Genomic DNA, 26348 nt, shown 5'->3' on the forward strand with positions numbered 1-26348 from the left:
AAGATTGTCCTTGCAATGGGCCCCAGTGTATCCAGAAGAGCGTTGTGAATCCTGAACCTGAAACCTCCTGGAGTTTGAGGAGCCCTGTTGTATGTAGGGTTTGTTGGTTAATTGGCAGATGGATTTAAGAGAGCCATACCCTTCCTACATGCTCTTGAGGGCGTCTTCGACAGTCTTACCGAAAAGGCCATTGGGTTCCACCGGCATCTTATGGAGGGTGACCTGTGTCTCTAATTTAAAACCAGGCTGTCTGAGCCAGGCGTAGCACTTGATGTGTGCCTTGTGCGATGATGCAGCCTGCATGGTCTGCTGCATCAAGATTATTCTTAAGAACGCAGTTAGATACCTGCTTACCCTCTGAGATGGTGCTTTGTAATTGCAATTTTAGGGGTTCTGGAACCGCTTCAACCTGATATTCCAAGTCATCCAGCTTATGGCAGCCATAACTAGCTAGGAGTGTAGTATTTGCAATTCTAGCTTAATATGCCGCTGAGGAGGCAGCCTTCCTACCGAAAGTGTAGATATGTTTACTCTCTTTGTCTGGCGGGGCTTCAGCCGACGCCAGAGGAGTGCTAGCCCTCCTTCTGGTAGAGGTGACGACTAGTGAATCAGGTTTTAGGTGACCCCTAATATACAGGGGGTCTGTGGGCACTGTTGTGAATAAACATTCGATTCTAGAGTTAACCACCCTTATGAGGTTAGGCGTAAGTAAGGAGGGCTGTATACGTCTGTATAGATTACCAGTGGGGATAAACTGTGTAACGCGCACTTCTTGTCGCCAAGAATGTCCCCCACAAAGTCCTTATCTCCTTGTGCCTCTTGGGTGTCAATACTGAAATGTTGGGCAGCCTTCAGCAGCAGTTCTTTGTACTGGAGATGATTATCTACAGGTGAATGTGCTACAGACTGATCTTGGTGGTCAGGCGACTGGAGGACAATGTCATCATCGTAGTACTGGTCCTCACTGTATAGGTCTGCTTGAGAACCGGGGTCTTGCGACCCTGATAGATCAATGCCATACATGTCCTGAGAGGGGTCTTGGTAAGTGGAGGCCGGGGGGCACCTAGGGCGGAAGTGGTAGGCTGTGGGTCAAGAGGAGGTTTTTTGGCAGGGGGTTGATGTTTTGCAGTCCCTGACTGGGAGGCATCTCTAAGGGACGTTAGTTCTTCTGGATGCTTGTCCATGAAGTCAACAAACATGACATCCTCTTCATAATTCTGCTGAATTGTTCAGTGGTCCAGTCATAGGAGGGTGAAACGCCTGTAGGGGTGGGTTGGTTAAGGAGGATGCCTGACCCTTGTGCTGCATAGTCCCCGATAGTGTAGGTTAGGGAGAATTCTCAGAAATGTGCTTATTTACTTCTACCTTAGAGACCCCCCCCACCCCCCAGCTCTTTTTTTTTTAAACTTTGGTTTTTATTAGCCTTTTGTAAAACATAAAGAACAGAAAATGGGGCCTAACTGAGGCCCCCCTGCCCCCACTTTCACCGCCCTCCCCCTTCCACCCCCTCACCATGTCCAAACCAAACAGCAAAAAAAGAGACCAAACTTTCACGTATTTTCCTAGATCTTTGGAGCGCCGCAACATGTGACCCATTCAGTTACTGGCCAGAAGCCGACATCGCCCCAGGCCGTGGGGACACCCCGATTGGGTGCTGTCCTTCACTGCGGTGGTCGCGCCCCGGCCACCCGGGGACACGATTTCGGGACTAGTGGACATCCCATCCCCATGCCTGCTGGACCCCGTACCATTCAGCGAGGAATGAGCTTGAGTCATTGTTCACCAATGCAGTCAGTTTGTCCATCAAGAACATGTTCTTAAGTTTTTTGGTCCAGTCGTCTTTCGAAGGTGTTTCCGGGCTCTACCACCTGTGGGCCAGGGCTACTCTGCCTGCTCTCAACATGGTTTCCCACATCCTAGGGTACCGGTGTATTTCCGTTTCCTCCGGGGGGAGGCCCAGCAGCATGGTCAGCGGGTTAAGAGGTAGAGGATCCTCAGTTACCTCCGCTATCCAATCTCTCACCGCTTCCCAATATGTTTGTACCTTCGGGTATATAACCACCACATATGACTTCTAGTCCCCTAACTGGCCGCAGCCCCTCGGGCATTCAGGGGACGCCCCTGCAAACATTTGAGAGTTTTACTGGGTCCCTGTGCCACCCCTGCAGGATTTTAAAGTTGTGTTCCATGTCTGAGGTAAAAAGATTGCCATGAAACGATATCTTGTAAATGCGAGCCCAGGCGTCCTCAGATATCTCCTCCCCCGCCAGGTCACTCCAAAACCCCCGGAATCCTCGCCTAGCCTGGAGGTCGTGAGTGTTTAGGACAGTGTACATGCGGGAGACCGCTCCCTTTCTAGAGGTTGCTGAGTCAAGGAGTTTCTCGAAGGGCGTTAGTTGTCTCCGCAGGTTAGGGCCCCACACGGGGTCGCTGAGGATGCCCTTGAGGCGGAGGTATTCGAAGATGGAGAGGGTCCCGCCTCCCAGTCCCTCCCGGAGGTCCTCATAACTCAAGAATTCTCCCTCCCTGAACAGCTGGCCCGCCCATTCCATTCTCGCATCTGACCAACTCTGGGATTGTCTGAACCCTCTGCTGCCCAATTTCAGGGAGGGCCCCCCAAGGAGGTCATGGGGGACGGCCATGAAGAAAGATGTGCTGTCCGGGGGCACTCCCTCCAAATGTCCCAGAGGTCGGTTGGGATAGAGCTTGCTTCGGGATTGACCTGCGAGGAGCCCACAAGAGGTCACTGACTTTTAGAGGGTGGACATCCATGTCCTCTAGGTATGACCAATATGTCCGTAAACCTTCCTTCATGTGTTCTAGAAGGACCCGCAGTTGCGCTGCATGGTAGTACAGTTGGAAATCTGGGAGACCAAAACCCCCCTCCTCCCTCGGAAGCGTCAAGGTGGCCCTGCCAACCCGCAGAGTTTTCCCCTGCCAAATGAAATCTCGGACCCCCTTGTGTAGGTCTATAAATGTTTGAGCGGGTACTCGGGTAGGGAAGGCTGTAAAAAGGTACAGAAGCCGAGGCAGTATGTTCATTTTGACTTCCGTCATTCGACCGTACCACGAGAGGATCATTCCTCCCCATCTTCTCAAATCAGCGGCGATCTCAGATAGCATGGGTTCATAGTTGGAGGATCCTAGTTTTGTTAAATCCCTAGTGAGGAGAACCCCCAGGTATTTTATTTTGTTCTTGCTCACCGCTATCCCATGAAACCTAGTCAGGGGGTCTAGTACCGGGTCCACCAGTCGCATCGGAAGGAGGACAGACTTGGCGGTGTTTATTTTTAGGCCTGAGAACCTCCCGAACGAACCAACCAGGGACAGGAGAGGAGGGGCCGAAGAGCCCGGGTCCACCAGATATGCTAGGATATCATCCGCAAATAGGGATAGCTTGAATTCCACCTCTCCCCAGCCGATACCCCTGATGTCTGGGAGGGACCTAACCGCTATGGCCAAAGCTTCTATCGTGAGGACATACAGGGGGGGAGGGGGAAGAGGAGGCAGCCCTGTCTAGTTCCTCGAGTGAGGGGGAAGGAATTTGACAGCACTCCGTTCACCTGGACCCTTGCTGTAGGGGCTCTGTAGAGAGCGGCGACCCAGCTCAGGATGTGCGACCCAAAGCCCATTCGTTGGAGAAGGAGGGTCATGTATCTCCACTCTACTCTGTCGAAAGCTTTTTCCGAGTCTAGGGACAGGATGCATGCCTCAAGACCAGAATTTTGGGTGAAGTGAACCAAGTCTATTGTTTTGCGGATATTATCCGAACCCTGTCTGCCCCTAATGAAACCCACCTGGTCCCCGTGGATTAGCTTCTGCATTATCCCCTCCATCCTCCTACCCACCACCTTAGCCAAGATCTTGACGTCAATATTGAGCAGCGATATGGGTCGGTAGGACGAACACTCCCTCGGGTCTTTTCCTTCCTTGCGAAGGACCACTATAATGGCTCCCATCATGGTGTCGGGGAGAGTGCCCCCCTCCAACAACGAGTTGAAAACTTTCACCAGATACGGAGACAGGGTGGATCGGAACCTCTTATAGAAATACACCGAGAAGCCATCCTCCCCCGGGGAAGTCCCCACCTTCATCCCACTAATCGCCTTCTCCACTTCCTCCTCGGTCACCCAGCCCTCTTCCTGATCTCGTGAGAGGGAAGGTATCTGTATGGAGTCGAGGAACTCTTCGATATGGGCATCGCCGCCGTCGTATTCGGAGGTATATAGTGTCTCATAATATTGACGGAAGGCTTTGCTTATATGGGGGGTGTCAAATCCCATTGTGCCCCTGCTGTCCCTCACTCCCTTCACCATTCTGCTTCTCTGGACCTCCCTCAGTTTCCAGGCCAGGATCCTGTCCGCTCTTTCCCCCTTCTCGTAGTATTTCTGTTTGACCATTTGGAGGCTTTTCTCCGTTTTATGGAGGAGTCGGTTTTTCAATTGGAGTCTGTAATCCTCCAGGGTGGCCATGTGGCCACGCTCTAGGGTTCGTGCCGGGGAGCCCCCCGGTTGGAGGCGTGCTATTTTTTCCCTCGGAGTTCTCTCCTGGGCCTCCCTTTCCCTTTTCTGTCGGGAACCAATTTTTATGAGCACTCCTCTTAGCGTTGCCTTAAAGGCGTCCCAGAGATTATGCGTGCCCACCTCCCCATTATCGTTAAGCTCGAAGAACTCTGTGATGGCCTCCAGAACAGTCTGGGCATGGACCTCGTCTCTCAAGATGGCGTCATTGCATCTCCAGCGACCCCTCCGTTCTTTGCACCAGTCCCCTGCCAAGGTCACCCTGACCAAGTCGTGGTCGGACCAGGGGACGGGATCTATCCTGTAACCCGCTGTGTGTGGTCGGAGTACCTCATCTGCAAGGATATAATCTATTCTGGAGAAGGCTTTGTGGGTGGCGGAGTAGTATGAGAAAGAGTGAGTCCCCTCTCGGGGAGTGGGTAACATGTCCACCAGGTTCAGGTCATCATTCACCATTTGGAAGCAGCGAGACGTGGCGTCTCCAGTGGGTCTGGGGCTTGGAACCCCCACCCGTTGTCTATCTCTGGATGGGTCTAGGACCATATTAAAATCGCCTCCCACCACCAATGGGCCTTGGACAAAGGTTTTCAGTCTTTCCCCCGTTCCCTCCCAGAATTGGGCCTGGCCCTCGTTCGGGGCGTATACAACCGCCAGGGTTATGGGTGATCCTTGTAGGGAGCCTCGTACGAAGAGGTAACGGCCTTCGGGGTCCCTCAGGATGGAGTCTCTCGAAATTCAGCCCCCTTGCAATCAAAATTGCAACCCCTCTTTTCTTCCCTTTGTGAGATGCATTGAAAATCTCTTCAATTCCACCACCCCGCAACCTGGGCTCCCTCCCCCTCGCCCAGTGTGTTTCCTGTATAAAAAGCAGGCCCAGCTTGGCCCTCCTAAATTCCCTACTGTTTCGTGGGGGTGTTCAAGCCCCGCACATTCAGGGATCCCACCCCTAGGGCCGGTCGGTCGTCAGCCATAGTCGCTGTCGCCTTTCTCCTTGGTCACCAGTGTCGCAAGGGCCCTCCCTCCCTGCTTACTGTATTTTCTTGTTTGGATCTCTTTGAAACGTTTCCCCAACATTCCCTCCAACGCATTCCCCACCCTAAAACCACCAACGTGTGAACAAACCCCCACCCCCCTCCCTGGCGTCCAGCCGTGTAGTTCTTCCATTTCTGGGTTGTTGGCTGGACCACCAGCCGATTTCCCCTCGGCCAGGCGTCAGATCCCAAGCTCGGTACCGTGAGCCCCCCCCAGCCCCCCTCTCTTCACTCCCCCGGACCTCCTATTTTAGATACTCTCCCGGGCCTTGGTTGGTGCATCACTCGGTACCCACAGTTATGGTCCCCTCCATGCCCCCTTATACTTGCAGTTCAAGGGGGTGCAGCAAACCAGTCATCTCCAGTGTCATTGTGCATTCTAGGCCCGATCTCCGTGGGGTCGCTGGTGTCACCCCGGTCATCCTCCATTGGCGTTGGTGGTGTGTTCAGTTTCTTGAACTTTCTCGCGCCGGTTTTTCTCCTTCTGGGGTTGAGCTGTCCGGGGGTGCCCCCTCTGAGCGCCTCCAGGCCCACTGGTTCCCTCCGGGGGGCGGGTTCGCCCACATAATCTTGAATAGCGCCTTTTATGTCCTCTTCGGTTACCAGTGTTGTGCGTTGGCCAGAGTATTCAAAGGACAGGGAGAAAGGATATCCCCATCTGCAGCGGTCCCCCTTCTCTTTCAGTTGTTGTGTTAGAGGGCGGCACATCCTCCGTTTGGCTAGGGTGTAAGCAGAGAGGTCTTGGAAAATGGCGATCTGTGCGCCGTTATAGGTTATCGTCCCCGCTTTCCTCGCAGCCTCTTGAACTTTGGCTTTCTCCGTGTAATAGTGGAAGCGGGCCAGAACCGTTCTGGGGCACCCCGCTCTTCCCCCGGCCCTGTGTACCCGGTCAAACGTGAGTTCTGTTGTCGTTTCCTCAGCAAACAAGAGGGTGATGATGTCTCTCACCACTCGAGTCAGTTCTCTCTTCGTCTCACCCTCCGTCTTCGGAATTCCAAAGAAACTTAGATTGTTCCGCCTTTCCCTATAGTCGTCCATGATCCTGGCTCTCTCTTCGTCCCTCTTCTCCAAGGCTGCGAGCCGTGTGTCAAATTGGATTTCCTGAGATGTGGAGGATGTTTGATAGTTTTCCATTTGTAGGACCCTATCCTCAATTTTGTCTACCCTTTGGTCCAGCTTCTCGAACTTCTGGGCAATGTCGGATCTCATTTCTCTGATCTCCTGAAGGATGGAGGCGAAGCCCTTTTCCATCGTCATTGCGGGTTGGCCCGCGGGTTCCGTGTGGGCCATAGCGCCGGAGACAGTGGGGACCTCAGTCGTGTTTGGTGTTTCTTGGAAGCAAAATGTTTGTAGGGCCTTCTTCCAGCTCATGGGATGTCGTTGGTCCTTTGCGAGGGATTCGCTGTAGTCCGGGGGGCCCTAAGGGAGAGTGCTGTGCCACCCCTGGATCAGTCCGTAGTGCGCCGCGCCCGTGAGTTTTGTGGTCGATGGGATATCCCCCGCGGGGGGCTCGGGTAGCCCTTCAGGCGGGCACACGCCCCGCCAACTGGCGACGGGGGCCTTTCACCTGGGTCTCGGGCAGCCTGTGGGTTCAAGATGGGCCGGGGGTGCAATGGCGCGGTGGAGGGCGGGGGTGTGCGTCAGTTCCCTCGGGCGGCGTGATCGTGGGGTCTCCCTCCGGGGTTAGTGTGTTTATTGCCCCCCCCATCTGCTTGGTGTGTCGTGGCCCAGTGGGCCCCTGAGGGTATGTTGCGCTGACCCGGGATGTTGTGGGTCTGCGCGACCTGGGTTCCGGTCCTAGTTTTAGGTGGGGCAGTCCCCCAATCGGGCCTGTTGAGCGGGAGGGGGCCTCTGGGCAGGCACTCGCCCCACCGGGTCCCACTCACCCAGGTTAGCCTCTTTAGGCGTTTCAGTCCTGACAGGCTGTCTCGCGGTGTCTTTTCTGGGCGGGTGCACGCCCGGTATCCTCTGGGCCTCCGCCGTGCTCTTAGGTCCTCCTTGCCGGGGGAGGTGGGCTTGGTCACCGTGTGGCGGCGGGCCCAACCAGCGCCCGCTGCCTGTAGTCCTCCCCGGTGGTGGGGCTGGGGGTCCAAGGCTGGCGGGCGGGAGAAAGTTGGGAAGCCGCTGCCTCCCTCGCGGGCGATCCGCAAGCCTCCCCCATGGGGCCTGTGCCGGCTCCCACGCCTCTCCGGAGGCCTATCAGGGCCGGTGCTCTCTTTTTCCGTTCAGGCGCGCGTCACACGCGGCCTGCGCCGTCTTCGCCCGGGGGGTGCAGGCGGCCCACACCCCTAGGCGGGTTCTCAGGATTCCCATTCCGAGCGCCACCTCAGTGGGGGACGGCCCGCTGCTGTGCAGGAGGACAAGCCCGTCCGTCTCCAACTCCTGTGTCGGCAGGCCGCGATTTTATCTTCCGGGTTCGCGGCCGCCCGGGTCCACTGCGGCGCTCCCGCTATCAAGTCCACAGCGCCTGTTCTCCGCTCTCCCGGGGTCCTCTGACTCCGCTGTTTCGGTCGGTGGGGGCCCCGGGGGTTCCCCCGCACTCCAGCTTCCTCTCTTGCCGCAGGGGGGAGCTGGCTCAATCCCTCTTGCGACCCGGCTGTTGGAGGAGCACGCGAATCAGGCAGCCATTGCCTGCGCACCCCCTGGTACCCTCCAGCTCTTTTGCTGGACTTTAGGACTTTTAATTTCTAACCTGGAGAGAGTGAGAATCTTTTTCCCCACTCATGTATTTTTCTGCGATTTGGACTCAGTGTTTCTTTTGACTTTGGAGTCTGACAAACTCCATAGACATCATCTTTACATTGTGACACACAGCACCGTCAGTGCAGTGACACAGGGAAGTCTCTTAGATTTCCCAAATGTTTAAATACTGTCTCTTGGTGAAATTACTGTTACCAAGAGCAGTGAATTGAAATTGATTTTACGTACATTTTGTAACTTTCTAGACCCAGCACACTATCTTACCATAGGGTGCTGGAGGGGTTACTGAGTATCCCCTTTGTCTAGTTTCTCATGTAACAATTTTATGTTACCCTTTCTACAATTAATGGCTGGTGGCAGTGGTTTACTTTTTACTACCATTGTGTGTTTTTACCGCGGACTGCGTTCGCAGCTGCAGTAAAACACCCATGGGTGGCCATTTTGTAAAAATGGCCCCGGTCATCTTTTTTTGCCATTTCTTGCTGGAAAGGTCCTTCTTGACATTTACTCTGCGTGCCAAACCAGGTTTGGTCCCTTTATTTGTCTTGTCTTTGGCGGGATTCACGAGTGAAACCCGCCTCTGACTCCAATATGTCTGGCAGGGGGAGGAAGTGAGGGAGGTGCCCAAAACACCCTGTGCTTAATCCCCTTGGTTACAGGAATGCATCCAAAGGCGATTGGCGGCTGGCAAGGACAGACACCCTGCTATTTGATTGACAGCTAGGCTAGAATGAATGGGAGAAACCTGCATAAAAAAGGTGAGGTGTTTTGGCTTGGAAGGCAGAGTCGACCACTGGACGAAGGAATCCGAAGAAGAACTTGGAAGAGACGCCTGCTGCAACACCTGGAACGTTGGTCTGCCTGGTGAAGCCCTGCTGCTGTGCTGAAGCTCCGAATTCGTTTCGACTAGAGAAGCCATGCAAGGACGACTTTGTTAGGCAGAAACCTGTGCAGTTCCCTTAGGGACCACTGCAAAAGATTTAGGACTACAGGTGGTTGGCAGTAAACCCAATTGGTAGCAGTCTGTACCACCCAGATTTACCTGGTAGCTGTGGCTGAGCAGTCAGACTTCTCTCAAGATGAGTTAGGCAGTATATAGAGTATACACAATAGGTACAGAGATACATATATATATATACAACCCTAATTACTTATTAGACAAGTCTTAGTGAGAAACACCACTTATTTTCAGACAGAGGTGAGCGCTTAACCTAAGATGGCACTCTGATTAGTTATAGAAAAAGGGAGGGAAAAGGCAGAGTTATGAAAGCACACAATTTCAAAACTTTTCAAAGAACCACAGTGAGGCAGGTTAGGCAAAGTCTACTGGAGAGCAAGGAAGTTCAAATGCCAGGCCCACTCTTCGAGAGAGCAAGCGAAATGTGTCCAGGATCACACAGTGGGGTTATGCCCAAAGAGTTTTTGTAGATAGTTCATAAAAGATTGAGATCAAGTCAGGAAAAGTTAGTTAACAGGCCCCAGGCTAACCCAGGTTAGAAAGTCGAGGATTTACTGTCACCCAGAACGATCGGCCGCAAGGGAAGCCAGGCGGGACACAGTACCTGAAATGGGAAGAACACTCCAGCGGGGGCAGTTGTTCCTGGCAGTGGGTGCAAGTCGGTGTTTCATCCAGAGGAAGAGGAGGTCTCGACGTGGAGGAAAGATGAAGGTCGTTGCACTGCTAGGGAAGAAACCAGCCGCGGAGTTTTTCCGGTTACAAGGTACTACCCTTTACTTCGCGGTAGTGGTAAACCGTGGTATTCCGGTTGCCGGGGTGCTTGGCACAAGCAAAGCAGCAACAACCTGGTCCAGGAAGGCGAAAAGACGGGCAAATTGGTTATCCCCACCAGTCAAAGGAAGAAGACTCTCTGGACTGGAGATCTCCTCTGTCGTCGGGAAAAGTGGTGAGTCGGTTCAGCAGGGCTCCAACGGTGGTGTCGTCGTTGCAGGTCGGCTCGGCTTCTCCCTCCTTGGATTCTTTAGGTCCTTTGGTGACTTCTGAAGTTCCAGTCCCCAAAGCCCTGCTTTTATGCAGAAAACCCCCATTCATCAGTCCTAGCTGTCACTCAAAGATGCTAAGTGGTGAGCCGGGCGGCTCACCACTGGGCCAATCACACCAGATCACACACCAATCACACCAAGGCAACTCAGTCCAGGGTGCCTAAACCCCCTCCCCCACCTCCTGTGGTACCCAGAGTGGCACCACTTTTGGAGGCTTCTGTGGAGAAGCCCGCCAAAAAGTGGAACAAAGGGCTTGACTTGGGTTGGAGTCACAGAACCGAACACAAACGCCATTTTGGAACCAAGTTTCGGCAAAAAATACCAACCGGTGAATTTATATTAATGTAATAAACCGGCAGTATGTTCGAGGCTATATTAAAAAGTGGTAGCCTCGAACAATGGGAAAATCCCATAGGAATATATTTGTGGTCGAATATAAAAAGTAGTATCCATTGCCACCAGCCAAAACTCGGTCGGGGGGGACTGGACAGTGCCCCCTCGAACAACAGACCCCGGGGCAATCGAATTGCCCCGATCAGTAAGTCCACAATATGATGGTTTGTACTGGTTCTGTTCACAATTTAAGACTAGTAAAGCCAATGGTGACTTTACATGCCCTGGGAGACAGTAGTCAGTCCCAGGGTATGGAGTCTATGTTTGGGGGTCGCTACGACACCCCTGGGTTACGGCACGGAGGGTGCTGTGTAACCCACATACCAAAAACACATGAAGCCCTATGGGGTAAAGGACCCCATAGCCCATAAAACACATACACAGTCAAAGGAACACCTCAAATCATGTCTAAGAGTGGGAGAAAAAGAGTCTCACTCTTAGCAGGAGAATAAAATAAACCCCAAAAATCCAGCAAAGCTGCTGGGGGACTCACTAGGTTTGGGAAATTAGCCTTTACAGAGAATTCTCCCTAACATACTTCTCCTCTTCAGTTGGTGGGACCAATGAACTCCAAAGTGAACTCGTTTGCATATCCTCTCAGAGCTGGCTGTACTACCAAAGCGGCGGCTGCTAGAGAGGACCACCAAATTGAGTGGATCGCTTTTAAGTCAGACCCGAGCGCCAGGAAGATCCTCCAGACTTCCCTGAAGCAGGACTGACCAACCCTGAGCCACCTCAACAGAGTGCTGGACCCCAGATGCGAGGAAAGACTGGACCGCAGTGTTGCTATTTGCTGTCAGACGCGAGGAGCTGAAACACCAAAGTGCTGCTCAACTGAAGTTTACCCATTGCTGCCGCTGACCTTCCCATTGTGTTGCAGGAGTCCCCAGAAGTTCTCCTTCTTGTCCCCACGACTGAGGCACAGGAACAACAGGATCTGCAGAGCCACACAAAAACAGAAGCCAGCTGGAACCATTTATTCTAACCAAAGGTACTGTAAAGTCTGAGGGAACCTACCTATTGTGGTGTAGCCTTACTTGTTCTCAGTTGGGACTTGTCTTGGTAAAACTTGCAGAGTTGCTTGCATCTTTGCCCCTCACAAGCCTCCCAGATTGTGGCCCTTCAAGTGAATCTTATTTCTACACACTTTTCTAAAAACATTGTGCAAGGCCTACCTACCTGCAAAGAAGATCTTTAGCTCCCCTAGACTTTGTTCAACTAACATTGACTGTCCTGGCTCCCTGAGAGACTCTTCTACCTCTGAGTTTGTGCTTTTACCTTTCTCCCAACAAAGGGTTAACTTACCTTGTATTGGAGGGTACTGACCAGTTTATGAATTAGTTGTTACCCTTTGTTTTATTCCCCCATCTAACCATATGCACCCAAACTCAGTATTGCTGTAAATGTACCAGTGATAAATCAATGTCCACAGTGTCCTAGCTATTTAAGTCACCTGAGGGTGTAGGAAGTGTCTGTGTGCCATCCCCAATGGGTATCATCCGATTTAGAGAAACAGAGAGTATTAGAATTGTCACATATCTTGCTCCCTTCTTAAGGCTTATATAAATGACTTAAATAAATTAATAATTGTTTAATCAAGAAACCTTGAGTAAGTGTTTATTTGAATAACTGTCACTGTGAAACTCTGTGTTACAACCCTACTGCTTACATTGTCCCCACTCTTGAGATAAGCCTGGCTGCTCAGCCACACTACCAACCTGTGTAGTACAGACTTATACTGGTTCCTATTGCCAGGAGGTCAAGGTTGCTGTAGTCTTCCAAAGGAAACTGCACACAATCTTGCCTAACAGTATGCCTACAGGAGAGGAGGAAACCATAATCTGCAAGCTAAGTCAAGACAAAGGCATTGAGGATTGATTTTTCCAGTGACTGTCTTTAAAAAGGTAGCTGGGACGTGTTTTTTAATTAGCTCTTGCATTTTCGGTGTATGCTTAGGGGAAACTGATGCGCCTTTCAGTGCCTGTTTTTCAGTGCGCGAAAGAAGGGCCTTTTTGTGCGTGGTGTCCGAACCGACTTTGGGGGCAGGTTTCGGAAGCCTGTCAAGAGGCATAAGCAATGGCCCAGAGGACAGGAAAGCTCTAGAGGCTTTTTCTGCACACGCCGCGTGAGCATCGATGCTCAACGATTTCATCGAATGTCGGCCGTGGGCTATGTGCTTGGATGTGGGTGTGCTGTGGCTCCATCGCAGGCCTGATTATTGGAGTAGGGGGCACGCACATGGGGTTCAGAGGAACCCCGTTCGCCTTTGGCGTCACTAAAGACACCGATACTGCCCTCGCTGGAATCCTCAGTCATGTCGATGGATGCTTCCCCTGCATTGCGTGGACGGCCCAGCGCTTGGTCTGGCAGTCTTTGACAGTTTTCGGGTGGAAAAGTTTGAAAGACTTGCAAAGCTTTTCAGGGTGATCCCTAGGGACACAGTAACGGCACACTCAGTGTGTGTCCTTCCACAGGAATTTTCTATGGCAGGTTGGGGCAAAATTTAAAAGGCGTTTTTTTCATCATAAATGGAAAGGGCAGTTAGGCTTGAGAAAGGGAAAATGAGTGGCAGAATATGCATTCTTTAAAAGGAGTCTGTATGAAAAACCTCCCCCCTCTCTCCCTATTGTAAGGGCAGAGGCCCGTGAAGGCCGCGTCTGGTGATCGATTCAATGAAGTCAGAGACGATGGAGTTGTCCGTCGAGGGCTGTCGAGCAGTTGGATGACGCTGCCGCAAAAGCGGACAGTAAAGAAAGAAAGAGACTTAACTAGTCATAGGCATCAGCCTGTAAAGGAACTCCAACTTACGATCGACCACGATGGCGGAAAGAAACAATCTGAGGGACATTGACGTGTGAAGGACCATGGGTACAGTACACGTCACAAAAGGGATAGTATTGCTAACACGCCGTGTCGACGTCCGTTTACAACTTTCTAAAACAAATCTTGTAATACTCTGCAGCTATCACTAGATATCGGACTATGTAGAGCATGTGATCTAAGCAAATCCACAAGCCTCAGAAATATATAAATATGCAGATATGCACATCCAGTACACAAAAGGACAACTAGTAGTGCCAACCCGCTTGCAGAACGCCTGCACCAAAGGATTCAATTATGAAAGCTCACAATCTCCAATCCTTAATTTAAGCATGACAACAACAAGATTCTAATAAGTTTCTTTCAGATTCAGAGCTTCGATACGATACATTTTAAGGTGTTGTTTGCTCCCAGGTATAGTCTCTAACTCCACTGTTGATGATCTGATACACACATACATATATGTATGGAATGGCAGATGTTACACTCCAATTGATTGTCTTTTTGCGGCTTATATCGGTTTATAGTCATATGCTTTGCATAGGCTTTCAACTAGGAGTTTCTCTTACAGTATTACCTCATATCCCTATCCTATATGCGTCTACCCATAATGACCTGCAGGTAGACAGCCTCAAATTGTTTACTTTCTGAATAGACGCACATGTGAATTAATGGGTAAGTAATGTCTACTTTCTGAGGCTTGTTAATATGTTTAGATGTTGCATGCTTTGGATAGACTAATGCTACCTAAAGAAGGTAGAGGATGAGACGAAGGAACAGTGGTAAACAGATGTTTTAATAGCCTACCCCATTAGTTTGTGCGTCTACACAATAATCGATTGTAACCATATACACTGAACGCCAGTCGCTTTGCCTATGAAGGCCAGTGGAATAATTGCAATGAATGCTAATGTGGCTCATGTACGTCTTCGAAGTGTCCCTTTGGAACAAAAGTTAAGGGTTTGTTCGTAGCATTCTTGTATACAATGCACAATACATCATGCAATAGATTTGGTAACTGGGTTGCCCGCTATGTCTGCGTCAAAAGAAACTACTAACTGGTTGCACTTATGCAGGATGTAGACATGATGGCCACCAGAAAAGCAACCTTTTATAGGATTAGTTCAGTGATCAATTAATATTATGCTGCGAGAGCTACAAGGTGGACCTTCATCGAGTTAAAAACTAAGCTGGAGACAAGTTAAGTCAAGCAAAGCAAATGGGTAACAATGTCTGTGGGTGTGCAGTCAATGTAGTTGATGTGCTTAGTTTTGCACCAAATGACGTGGTACAATGCTGAGCAAGATTTCCATTTCCAAATGTTAGGACCTCAGGACCCAGGCAGTAAAGTTCATAGTTTGTGGATTGCGGTGCGTTATTTGGCGATTACACAGGGTTAACACATCCTAAATTTGGAGCAGTTTGATTGGTGAGTCTACTGCCATGTGGAGTAAGGACACCATAATTGGCATGCCCACATGGGTGCGCTTAGAATACAAGTTAGTATCTCCTGCAGTTACTTGTGAATTACCTTGTGTTGGAAAGGAGTGTGGGGAGCACCACGTATGCAAATGTCTCCAAACAGTTCATCCACACACCGCTGCCTACCGACCCTGGTTGTCAATACCCGGATGTAAAGACTTGGTACTGGTACTTGTTGAGAATAAGTCGATGTGTGTAAATCACTACCTGCAGAAAATCTGTGTTAATGTGTTTGAGTTTATCTCCAATTTGTGTTCTAGTGTGAGCGACCTGCTTAGGCTGTCTGCCAGGTATCTTTGAATCCCTGGTATGTGTTGCACCTGCAGGAACAACATTTTACAGATGCACCAATGCCATATTTGTTGCGCAAGCAGTTACAAATTGCAGAGTGAGTTTCACCCTGTTTGTTGCTATGAAAAATGTCTATAGTATTGTCAATCGGGATCAATAAAGGGTTGTGATCCATTTGGATGCTCAGTAGTCACAGTTCTAGTATATTGATATGGAGGATTGCTTGATATGGCAACCATTTTCCTTCAAGAGATAGAGACTGACAGTGAGCTCCCCACCCTATCAGAGATGTGTGTGTTGTAATGGTCACTTCCACTGGCGGATTCACACATGGATGTTCCGTTAACTTGTTTGTTGGTGTCCACCACTGCAGAGACTGCACAACATTTTATGAAATTATTACTAGATCGCCACAGTTGCCTGGGACTATTGGATTGAGAGACACTCTTGCAAAGGATGAATTTGTAGACATTCACAGGGCATGAGGGAGAAACATTATGCCAACACGGCTGAGGGCTCTCATGGTTGTTCATACAGTGACGGACTATTGTGGCTGACAACAACAAACTTGCACTTGTTTGTCTGTGTAGGCGATTGCTAATTCTGTGTTTTGGTGTGCAACTGCGAATATTTTGGCTTGATTGGGTAGAAGATTTGACTTTTCAATATTTATTTGGAAGCCCAGTAGACGTAACATGCCTATAGTAGTTTGTGTGTTGTGATGACACTGTTTGGCGCAGCTCCTGGTTATGAGCCAGTTGTGCGACTACTGGTGCACTTGAACCCAGTCTGCAAAGATGGACTGCCACTACTGCTAGCACCTTTGTGAATGCTGATGCTATCCCAAAATGAAGCACCTTGAACTCAAAGTGTTGGTTGCCAACCTTGAATGGAAGGTGTCACGGTGTGCTGGAAAGGGAAGCATGAAAGTGGAATCTTTCATTTCTTGGGTGTTCAAGCAGTCTCTCCGGTTTTAAAAACGGCACCACATCTTAAAGAATCATCATTCTGAATTTTTGTGGCTTGAGAAATTCAATGGCTTGTCTTATGGTTGGATCTTTCTTTGGAACCATGAAGTGTTTTGAGCGAGTATGTTACTTTCTGGTCCAAAGAGATCTATGTTGAGTGAATACATGGTTGAATTTTGTTGCCTACTTCCTGGTTGAGCAGCACAGTGTGATCTTTGGGTAGTATGTGGGTTTTTTGTAGGGTTGTTTGTGATTTGGCGATGAGCTCCATGTAATAACCATGCTAGCACCAATTTGTCTGAGTGATTATCTCCCATGTGTGGGTGAATGATGATAATGTTACCCCTGCTGGGGTTACATGGCAGGCCATTTGGAATGGGAGGTCATTGTTTCGGAGGAGCACCCCTTCAAGGTGTCCTCTCTTCTGCGGTCTCAACCTTGCGGCTGAGCCCTGAATTGAGACTGCTGGTATTGGTTATGTGGTTAGGATTGCTCCCACGTGCTGTGGGTTAATTGAACGCCCTGACTGGCGGGCTGATAGGCTGGTGAATTTGCCCTCTGAAAGGTCTGCGTGGGCTGGAGAACCCCCATCTGGCATAAGGTTGACTGGTCAGTTGGCTTAAGGATCTCAGCACATCCCATTTTAGTCCATCCCAGTGTTTCATCTACTTGCTTCCTGAAAAGGCCCCAATCTCAAAGATATTTATTAAATTAGGGCTGTTTTTGGCTTGATCCCGTTGCAACGCAGCCAAACATGGTGTTTTACAACTGCTGCGTTTTTCCATTTGTCTGCCCGATTTCTCCGCTACATGCACAATGCAGACTTCTGCACCTCTCTGACAACAGCCTGGAATTGTGCCCGAATTGCTTGAGGCATGCCCTCAACTACCATTTCCAGTTGGTTCCAACAGGCCAGCAGAACTCTTGAATTTGCAGTAAGTAGGCTATAAGCCACAGAAGTTGCCATCTCCCATCAATATATTTTTTGCTTTCCTTCTATGGTGGTGTTTTGGACGTTAATGCTGAGGCCCCACGTCTATTCCTTGCTGTAGTAACAGCTTAGGAATCGGAGATTACTTTGCTGTGACATATTTTGGATCTTCTGGGTAGGGACAATACTTCGTTTCTATTCCAAAATAAGCCGACCTGCTACTAGCAGGTCTCTCTAGTGTTCATGTGATTTGTTTTTAGGCCACTTTTAAAGTGGGGTGGTATTGAGCAACACGCTGTGGTTGCTCTAAAGTGTTCTCCATAGAATCTGTTTCTTCCTCTTCTACCTGTTTCAGCTAGGCAAGGTATTTCCCAAGATCACAATCAGTGGGTGGGTGAATTAAGGACTGGACGTTCACAGTCTTCCAGGCAGTCTAGAATATCATGTATGGAATCTGCCCCTTGCTCTTCTTGAGGTTCCTGCCTTTTCTTCCTTACAGTCCTTTTGCAAGTCAGTTGGATGAATGAATGATATATATATTTGCTTCAGAATATTTCGGCTGAAGCTCATACTCAATGACATAGCTTCCTTCCTTTTAATAAGTTGACAGTTTTCTTTCATACAAGAAAGTAATAATATTCTCCATAGTATCAGGGAGGTAATGTCTAGTGATTGGAGTGTTGAGATGTTGAATGGAACTTTCTAAAGGCTTCTTCCTCTGAAAAGCTGGTGAAATATGTGCCAGAAACCGTTAGCAGAGCAAACCGCTGTGTCAATGATGTTGAGAAACATCCTATTTTCTCTGGGTTTGGGAGTTGAAGCTACCCTTGTTTTACTTTTGCTTCTCGGTATTATAACTTGTGGTGCTTATACAGCCTCTGTAGAAGGTACCTTTGCACTGTGTGAATTCTTGCCTGTCCCAGTATGTCTAATGTGTGAGTTGACTTGTGATTGTGACGAATTGGCCGGTCGTGGTGTTTACTTCGACTAGGGATTTATTTGCGCCTCAGGATGCACTCCATGTTTTTAAGTATTGCTTTGTCCATCAGTGTCATTTTCAGGTACATATTTTGAGGTCATAGTGCCATCTTTATGAGCCGGCCTTTCAGAGCTGCTCGCTGCGTTGAGGTCCCTGTATTATAGGTCTTTCCATGCTTGGCGTGGGACTTAATATTTTGGAGAGCAGCCTCTTGGACGCCACGGAAAGTGCCCTCGGTGCGTTTTCTTGCCCCTGCAGAGCTGGGGCTGTTTGTCTACTCGCTTAGTGCCTCTTAGGGTTCTCAAAAATTCCCTTGTCTCACGCTAACATTGATGACACCTTTGCCGCTTATTGACTGTGGTTGGTCTGAAGTGTCTTTAGCTTGAAAGCTTGACACTTATCCTCTATGAGGTCCCCTGCAGGAGGGACAACATCTAAAAGGAGTATTCTCCATTGGTGCTGAAGAAGTCATCAATATTTTTAAAAAGGGGCCATTAAGGCATTCTTGGATGGCTAACTTTATGTATCCAACTTTGCCCTCATCCCACTTTTCCTGTTTGCCTTTTGGCGTTGAAGTGTAAAATGTTGAGAAGATGGTGGTTGGTGTTGAGAAGACGGATATTTGAATCAAGCTTTAGGTGTCAACCAGTAACAGTCTCTCAAATTCAGCTCAGATATGAACAGATCTAAGTATATTACACTTTCGCTTGAGCATTTATACAACCCTGCAAGATTGCACCCAACCAATAGCGAAAAAAACAGAGGAAGTCGATGTATGAAGGATCATGGGTTAAGGATAGTGTTACAAATGCTCCCCTTAACTATACCCTTTCGAATTCGAAAACAAAGACAGAATGTTAAATTCTGCACCAACCACTGGATATCGGCAGGTGCAGAATTTTACATTCTGTCTTTGTTTTCGAATTCGAAAGGGTATAGGTTGACTAGTTATGTTAATGACGACTGAAAATGGACTAACAGAACCTTGGCGCGGTGAGAGAGGGGAAATAGAATTGTAAGGTATGTTTTATTAAAGAGAAAAGAAAATCATCAGTAATCAGGGTAAACCAGTCAGTGGGCAGAGGGAGGGGCCAGCTTGGAGCCTGGGCTTACACCACTGAATAAAGCCAGCGTTCCTTTCAAGTGGATTGGCTAGTTCTTCTCAGGTGCTGATGTATCATAGCTGAGATGTTATGAAAGTACTTCTTTAGACTATTGAGATTCCTTTCCCAAATCAGTTGCTTTTGTCAATTGTACAACCCTCCACCTTGCCCCATCTCTGCCAAATGTTTAATGTGATAGGATGGTGCTGGCCCACTTCTCTACGTCCGCAAGCCCCTACAAATGGACCCAAATTAGGCCGCACGGATTTCTTTCCAATTTTGCTTATATCATCCAAAGAGACAAAAGACTGAACCTGGCCCTACCAACTGCAAATGTCATTTTTAAACGAGATATATGTTGGCCTCAAGAGGGTGCAGAAGATCACAATTTGGGTACTATGTGAAAGCAAATAGTATTTCTCAGTGGTGGAAAAGCAGTCTGTTTTAAGTATGGACATGAAGTACAAGGAATTATTATGTTCTGAAAGATATGCGAGCAAAAAGCACTTTGGCATTGCTTACCTTCCCTTCCAGAATCATTTGTTTCCGTTTGTTGATCTCTTTCTTCTCATCAAATTCAGTTGATTCTAATTTCTAGAGAAAAGAAAAAAAAATATTCACTGCCTATTAATACCAAATATTATAAATACAAACTATAGGCTTATTTTACAGCGGTTTGTCACCTTAAAAGGCATCAAGACAATACATTAAAATATAAGTTTTAAGTCAGAATTCCTATTTTGAGGATTCTAGTGCCACTTGTTTGGGCTCTTCAACATTTAGCTTTTTTCCATTGTCTTTTTTGGCTCTCTATTTCTTATGGATTGCCAGAGGGACTTCACCTGAAGCTCCCCCCCCCTCCCCCGCCATTGTGACCCTTTATACCTCCCTTAAGGTATACAGCATTGGCTCATCTCTAAGGCACATGCTCTCATGATCTCAATTTTTGCACTAGGGTGGTTTATCACCCTACACATGTTTTACGGAGTAGGTTAGAGGCAGCTAGACTTAGTTTTAGCATCACCAAGGGTGCAACCCATGTTACTGCATTGGGAGCCCAAAGTACCTTTTTGGTAGCCATTAGTGTCGGAAAGATATGAGATTGCAACATTGTATCAGCTGGACCCTCTGATTCCTCGAGTGCTGCTTTTGCGCAGTAAGCGGACACATCTGCTGTCCTGGATGCAGTTTTAACAATGTTACAGCATACAATTGCAGAGTCTAGTGGAGGAAAATGCTCTCCCTTAAGGAAACAGGCACTCTTTCCTTCACTGAAACTGAAGGCCTGGTTTAGAACGAGCTCCAGGCTCTCTGAACAGTGGAGGGGGGTTTTATTACCCTTTAGGTTCCCCGGGTCTTTGGGTAGGGCTTTCAGTATTAAGCTGTCCAAGTGGACTGATGTATTGGGGAGGGTCATAGCCACAGAGATCGCTCTTACAAAGTGCTTTTTCTTGTAGCGGTTACATCCCTAAGCAGCTTCTCACACACCTATGTTTCTCTCCAAAATATCTAAAAATGTCATATTAACCAATCAAATCAAACTCCCCTAACCCACAGAATACAGGGCAAATGGCTCTACACACACTAGATGTACAAAGATCAGTCATGTCTTATTTACACAAGACAAAAGAATTACATAAAACAAGTCTATTCTTTGTGCCTTTCACCACTGGTAAAGAAGGAGGTCCAGGAACCAAAGCCACTATCTCCAGATGGATTGTCAAGTGTATTAAACTAGGTTATTCACTCGGAAATAGAACATTACCTTTCAAACCTAAGGCACTCTTCACACACAGCACAGAAGCCACCATTGCATTCATAGCCAATGTTCCATTGAAAGAAATTTGAAAGGCAGCTACTTGGAGTTCAGTGCACATTTTCACACACCAGTACTGTGTTTTTAAAATCTAGGCTAGAGCAGATTCACAGGTGGGACAGGCAGTACTTTAACACCTTTATTTAACTGTTGCTAGTTGTTCACCTGCTGCATGCGAATGTAAGCTCCAAAAATATACACACGCACACACACGATTTGCACTGGATATAATGTAATGGTTGTCTCTGATTATTCATGCATTTACGTCCTCAGACAGATTGTTTTTGTATGTACTGCATGAATGTAGCTGTGTTTTGTACTGAGCATTGGCTCTCTTGGTTGGGTAGGCACACGCTAAGCAGATTCAAGCTACAGAAAGAGGATTACTGGGTAATTAATGTTCATTCTCCAAGGCATGTGAATAAGCTTAGAGTTGCTTGTTTTGCGTTACGAAAGATTTTCTTTTTGAGGCTTTAGACCATACACTTCTATGGGACTCCCTTTCTTTGCTTTGTTTTGACTGCTAAGTGACTTCTGCTTTACTTTCCTTGCTTTGTGCTCATTTTTATGGGGAAACTGATTAGGTCATAAGACTATCAGTAATGGGAGACTGTCTACATTAGTGAATTTCTAGTATTCTTAAAGTTGCCCACATCACCATATAAAAGAGATGTGTGGTTAGGATATTTTGTATCCTTATAACTTTTAGGTTTGTAACTTTATGGATTGAAATGCAATCTGCCCAGGATGGACTGGAGACAGCAGATCTTTTTCTACCATGTTTTAAACTTTTTACACATGCACTTTTGCATTCTACTGCATAATGGGGAATCTTAGACTGGTGATATAAGGCTTTTTCCTCAAATCCTGGAGAAGTATTCATCCCACCCGAGTCGCCTTCCATTCTTCTCTGCTGTTGGAGCAGCGAAATACCCCATTCGGTGACCTGTGAGACGTCTTGCACCTGATTCGTCTGCGCCGGTCTTGCCGATAGGCAGCCTGGTGAGCAAATCATGCAGTTTCTCCATCTCTCTCTCCCCCTTCCATCTCTCTGCACCCTCCCTCCATGGCACTTTCAATCTCCCCTATCTTCTCTAACTACTATACTCTATCCCCTATCCTATCTCTCTTTTAAGTCTGTAAAGAAAAAGTTGAAGAAGGATCTCCTGATCTCCAATCCAGACCTGCCCATCGCTGACACCTATGTCAAAGCTTCTTCCAGGCAGACTGTCACCGGCATCCTCTGTCGTTCATGCTTCGGACCTTTGGATTCCCCATATGGTCTTGGTGCTCTCCTCTTTCTCTTCCACGTCCATCAATGGTGGCACCCATAGGGAAGTACTCTTGGCATACTTCCTTTCCTCTAGGACCATCATTAATGTCTACCTAAATGGCATCGTCATGGTCAGCCAAACCTCCCCCTTCTTGATAGCCATCTTCCGTCACTCATCAGCTTCCTACCTTCTCCTGCCACCCGCGACAGGCGTACTACACTCCTGTACACCCCTCCTCAGAAGACCTTCAAAAGTGCTAACCTGCTCCACTTAGCTACCCTCAACTCTCGCTCTGCCGTCAAACACTTCTCTGACATCTGCCACCGCCTTGAAAATCTAGACCTCGACATCCTTGCTCTCACCGAGATGTGGTTCACGGGGCCAGCTCGGTCACAAGTTTGACACTCTCCTCCCAGGGGTCTACAAAATCCTCTCCAAGCCCAAGCCTAACAGTCTGGGGGCGGAGTGGCCCTGATCTTCCCTGAATGGGTCCCTGCTACTATCATACCCACTCAGTCCTACTCCTCCTTCGAATGCCTCGTCTTCAGACTTGGTATCTCTTGTATCCTCTCGCTGACTTTGGCCACCATGTACAGTCCACCTGGCAAGCTCCCTCTTCCTCTCAGAGTGGCCTGACCTCACCTCTTCTCTCCTAGCCTCCACCTCCAATCTTCTGCTCCTCTGAGATTTCAATATTCACCTTGACTCCCTTAATGCCGCCTCTGGACTCTTCTGCAACCTCTGTGACACTCTTTCCCTCTCCATTTTTCCCTCAGGTCCGACGCACTCAGCCAGACGCACCTTGGATGCGCTCATCTCTGCTGGCATCCCTATCTCCAACCCGATCACCACTCCTCTCTCCTCGTCTGATACTCTCCTGGACCTCCTGGGTTCAGCCGCCAAAGCCCCGCCTGCACTGCCAGTCACCTTCTACGTCATTCGACCTACGAAGCGAGTTCGAGTTGTTGCTTTTGCTGCCACCTTCATTCCACCCCAACTTACTAACCTTCAACTCTTCATCTCCAACACTCTTGACATCCTTGCCCCTTGTCATGAGGATCCGCACAAAGCCTGCCTCCAAACGCAACACCTGGTCTAACTCCACCTGGTTTCTCTGAAACGCAAGTGCAGAGCAGCTGAGCTGTAGTGGCAGGCTTCGAGCACATCCCCTGACAAATTGGCTCACCGCCTGCTCCAAAGGCAATACCAACTTGCCATCTGCTCGAAGATGAGGACCTATATCCAAGCCCACAACTCTGGGGCCACTAACACAGCTGAACATTTCAAAATCTGCTTGGAACTCGCCAATCCTACTGCAGTCTCCATTTCTCCTCCGCCTTCCCTGGCCCTCTGCAATTCACTGGCCTCTCACCTCATCACTAAAACCCAGGACATCCAGTCCTCACTCTCCTCTACACAACTCCCTTCTCCCTCATCCGCTCTCAGGCTTGCCTTGCCCCCCCCACCCATCCCTCCCACTCCTCCCTTTCTCTCCCATACCACCTGATGAGGTTACTAGACAAGTCTGCTCTATGAAAGTCTCATCCAAACAGGTGCTCCCCTGCTCCTCTAGAACTATCAAGGACAATATTGTCTCCCATGCTCCAGCATTGGTTGATTTCTGCAATCACCCCTTTGCCACTGGATCCTTCCCCTCACTCCGCAAGCACTCCCTTGTGCACCCTTTCCTCAAAACTCCTTCTGCCGACCCTTCCTGTCTGTCTAACTACCACCCTCTCCATTACCCCCTTCCTGGGAAAACTCTTGGAGACGCTGGCCATCTCCCAGTTTATCCTCCACACTGAATCTGTTGGTTGTCTTCGCACCCACCAGACTGGCTTTAGAGCTGCCAGAGGCCCGGAACCTGCACTCCTGAACATCTGTGATGACTTGCTCTCCAATATTGACTCCAGCTCTGCTCCCATTTGCATCCTTTCCTCTGCCTTTGATACAGACAATCATTCTACCCTTATAAAATCGGCTACGTGATACCCATGGCATCTCGGACCAGACTCTGCACTGATTGACCTCCTTCCTCTCTGAGTGACCTTTCCAGGTTCAACTGGGTCATTTTCTCTCCTCCATCTCACTCTCCGCCTGCGGTATCCCCCAGGGTTCTATCCTCTCTCCTTGGCTTTTCAACATCCACAAGGCCCCTAAAGCCCATTTGATATCCAACCTTCTCCCCTAACTTCCAGTGTTATGCAGATGACACGCAGCTCTCCTTCAACCTTCCCTCTTCTGCCTCCTCCTCTTCCTTTCTCATTCCTGACTGCCTGTCTGCCATCCAGGCATGGTGCACTGCTAACAACCTCTGCCTTAATGCCAGTAAGACAGAGAACCTTCTCATTGGGACCCCAGCTCCTTCCCTCCCACACTCTGGCCACCCTCCCTGGGCCCCCTTCCCTCACCCTCCTGTGAGGCAAAAAACCTTGGTGTCATCTTCGACTCCTCTCTCTCCTTCTCTCCTCACATCACAGACCTCACCAAGAAGGCCCACTTTCAGTGTCACCTCTTCAGAGGCAGTCTCCCTTTCATTACCTTCTCCCGAGAAACGTCTCCAGAGCACTGGTCCTCTTTAGGCTGGGCTACTGCAACAGCCTCTTCCTCAAACTTCTGAACTCCTCGGTTTGCCCCCTTCAATTAATCCACAATAGGACTGCAAGACTTATCCTTGGCCTCAAGCCCAGGGACCGCATCTCTCCAGCCCTAAAATCTCTACTGGCTCCCGGTTGCTGTGAGGATCAAGTTCAAGACCCTCTGCATCATCCACAAGACTTTCTAGGGCCTGGGACCCTGCTAAATCCTACTCTGTCCCTAAATACCTTCCTGCTAGAGCCCTTTGGTCTTCTAGCTCCAACTCTCTGCACATCAGACACTTTTCAAAGCAGAGCATGGGGGGTAGATCTCTCTCCTCCACAGGTGCCTCCCTCTGGAATGGCCTCACTGCCCCTCTCAGGCTTAAGCGGATCCCCTTAAGGTCCGAAAGCTTCTCAAAGCCTTCCTTTTTGCTTCCTCCTTCCCTGCCCCCCTCCCCTGCTAAAGTCCCCGTCTGCCGCTTGACTGGCTGGTTGGTTGGTTGGTTCCTTCAGATTCTTACAGGGCACCAGGCCTGCCTCTTCCAGTCTACACTTGGTCTTCCCCTGACCCTCGGAAGCCCCCCGCCCTCCTCAACTTACACTTGCCCGTCCAGAACCCCTCCCCCTTGATACGTTATGATATGATCGTTTATTTATATAGCACCTATACACAATGTGTTTCAAAGTGCTTCAAGGCAAGGGAAAATGACATTCCTACAAGCCATGAACAGTAAGGAAGTGAAATTAACTACTGTACTCGGCATGACGACATTTCAGATAGTGCAAGAGCTAAGACATAGATAAGGAAGGGAGGGGGGAGTGGGAAGGAAATGGAATCAGACAGGTGACTACCTTACTAGGCCTTCCGACATTTTTGGTACAGCTGGAGAAAAACAAAAGGTGAAGGAGAGGGGTACAGAAAGGGAGGGGAGGAACAAAACAAGCAAGGGGAGTGGGAGGAGACAGACGAGGTTGCCATCAACTAGGTCCAGGGCCAATTCTGATAGAGTAAGTGCATAGAAGAAAATAAGGGGTGGAAGGGAGGACGTAGGAAAAGGGAGAGGAGGAGAGAACAGAGTAAGCAGTCAAAAAGATTGCAGAAGCAAGAGGGGAGAGCAAATACAATTGCAGAGGTCAGTAGTAGCAAAATGTTGCAAGCCAGGATACAAGATGAAGATGAGAACAACATGATTCAGGGCCACCATGAGTGCAAGATACAAAGAAAGTCCAGCATGAGAGTTGAGAAAGGGTGAAGCACCATGAATCAATCAATGAAGTCCATAAAAGTCAAATCCAGCATTGGAAACAAGACGGTGATGGTGAAACTATTTAATGCATCAGGACAGACTCCTGCAGAAGTAGGTTGGAGGGGGAACAGGGTAGAAGAATCAAGCAAAACAGGAGAAGGGTGGGGGCACAAGGGAACATCACAGTGGGACCAGAGGGGATGGGGATGGCCT

At 49.0% G+C, this 26348-nt stretch overlaps 1 protein-coding gene across 1 annotated transcript in view; it reads right to left on the reverse strand.

Moving 5' to 3' along the window:
* The window catches only part of DDX49 (DEAD-box helicase 49), a 561187-nt gene that overhangs the window by 15441 nt on the left and 519398 nt on the right, over positions 1–26348 (reverse strand). Inside the window, exon 12 of the mRNA XM_069649167.1 lies at positions 19742–19813. Coding sequence (XP_069505268.1) covers positions 19742–19813 — 72 coding nt within the window. The remainder of the gene's footprint in view (positions 1–19741; positions 19814–26348) is intronic.

This window comes from Ambystoma mexicanum, chromosome 1p (genome assembly GCF_040938575.1).
Source record: "Ambystoma mexicanum isolate Mex_15411 chromosome 1p, UKY_AmexF1_1, whole genome shotgun sequence".
Lineage (NCBI taxonomy): Eukaryota > Metazoa > Chordata > Amphibia > Caudata > Ambystomatidae > Ambystoma > Ambystoma mexicanum.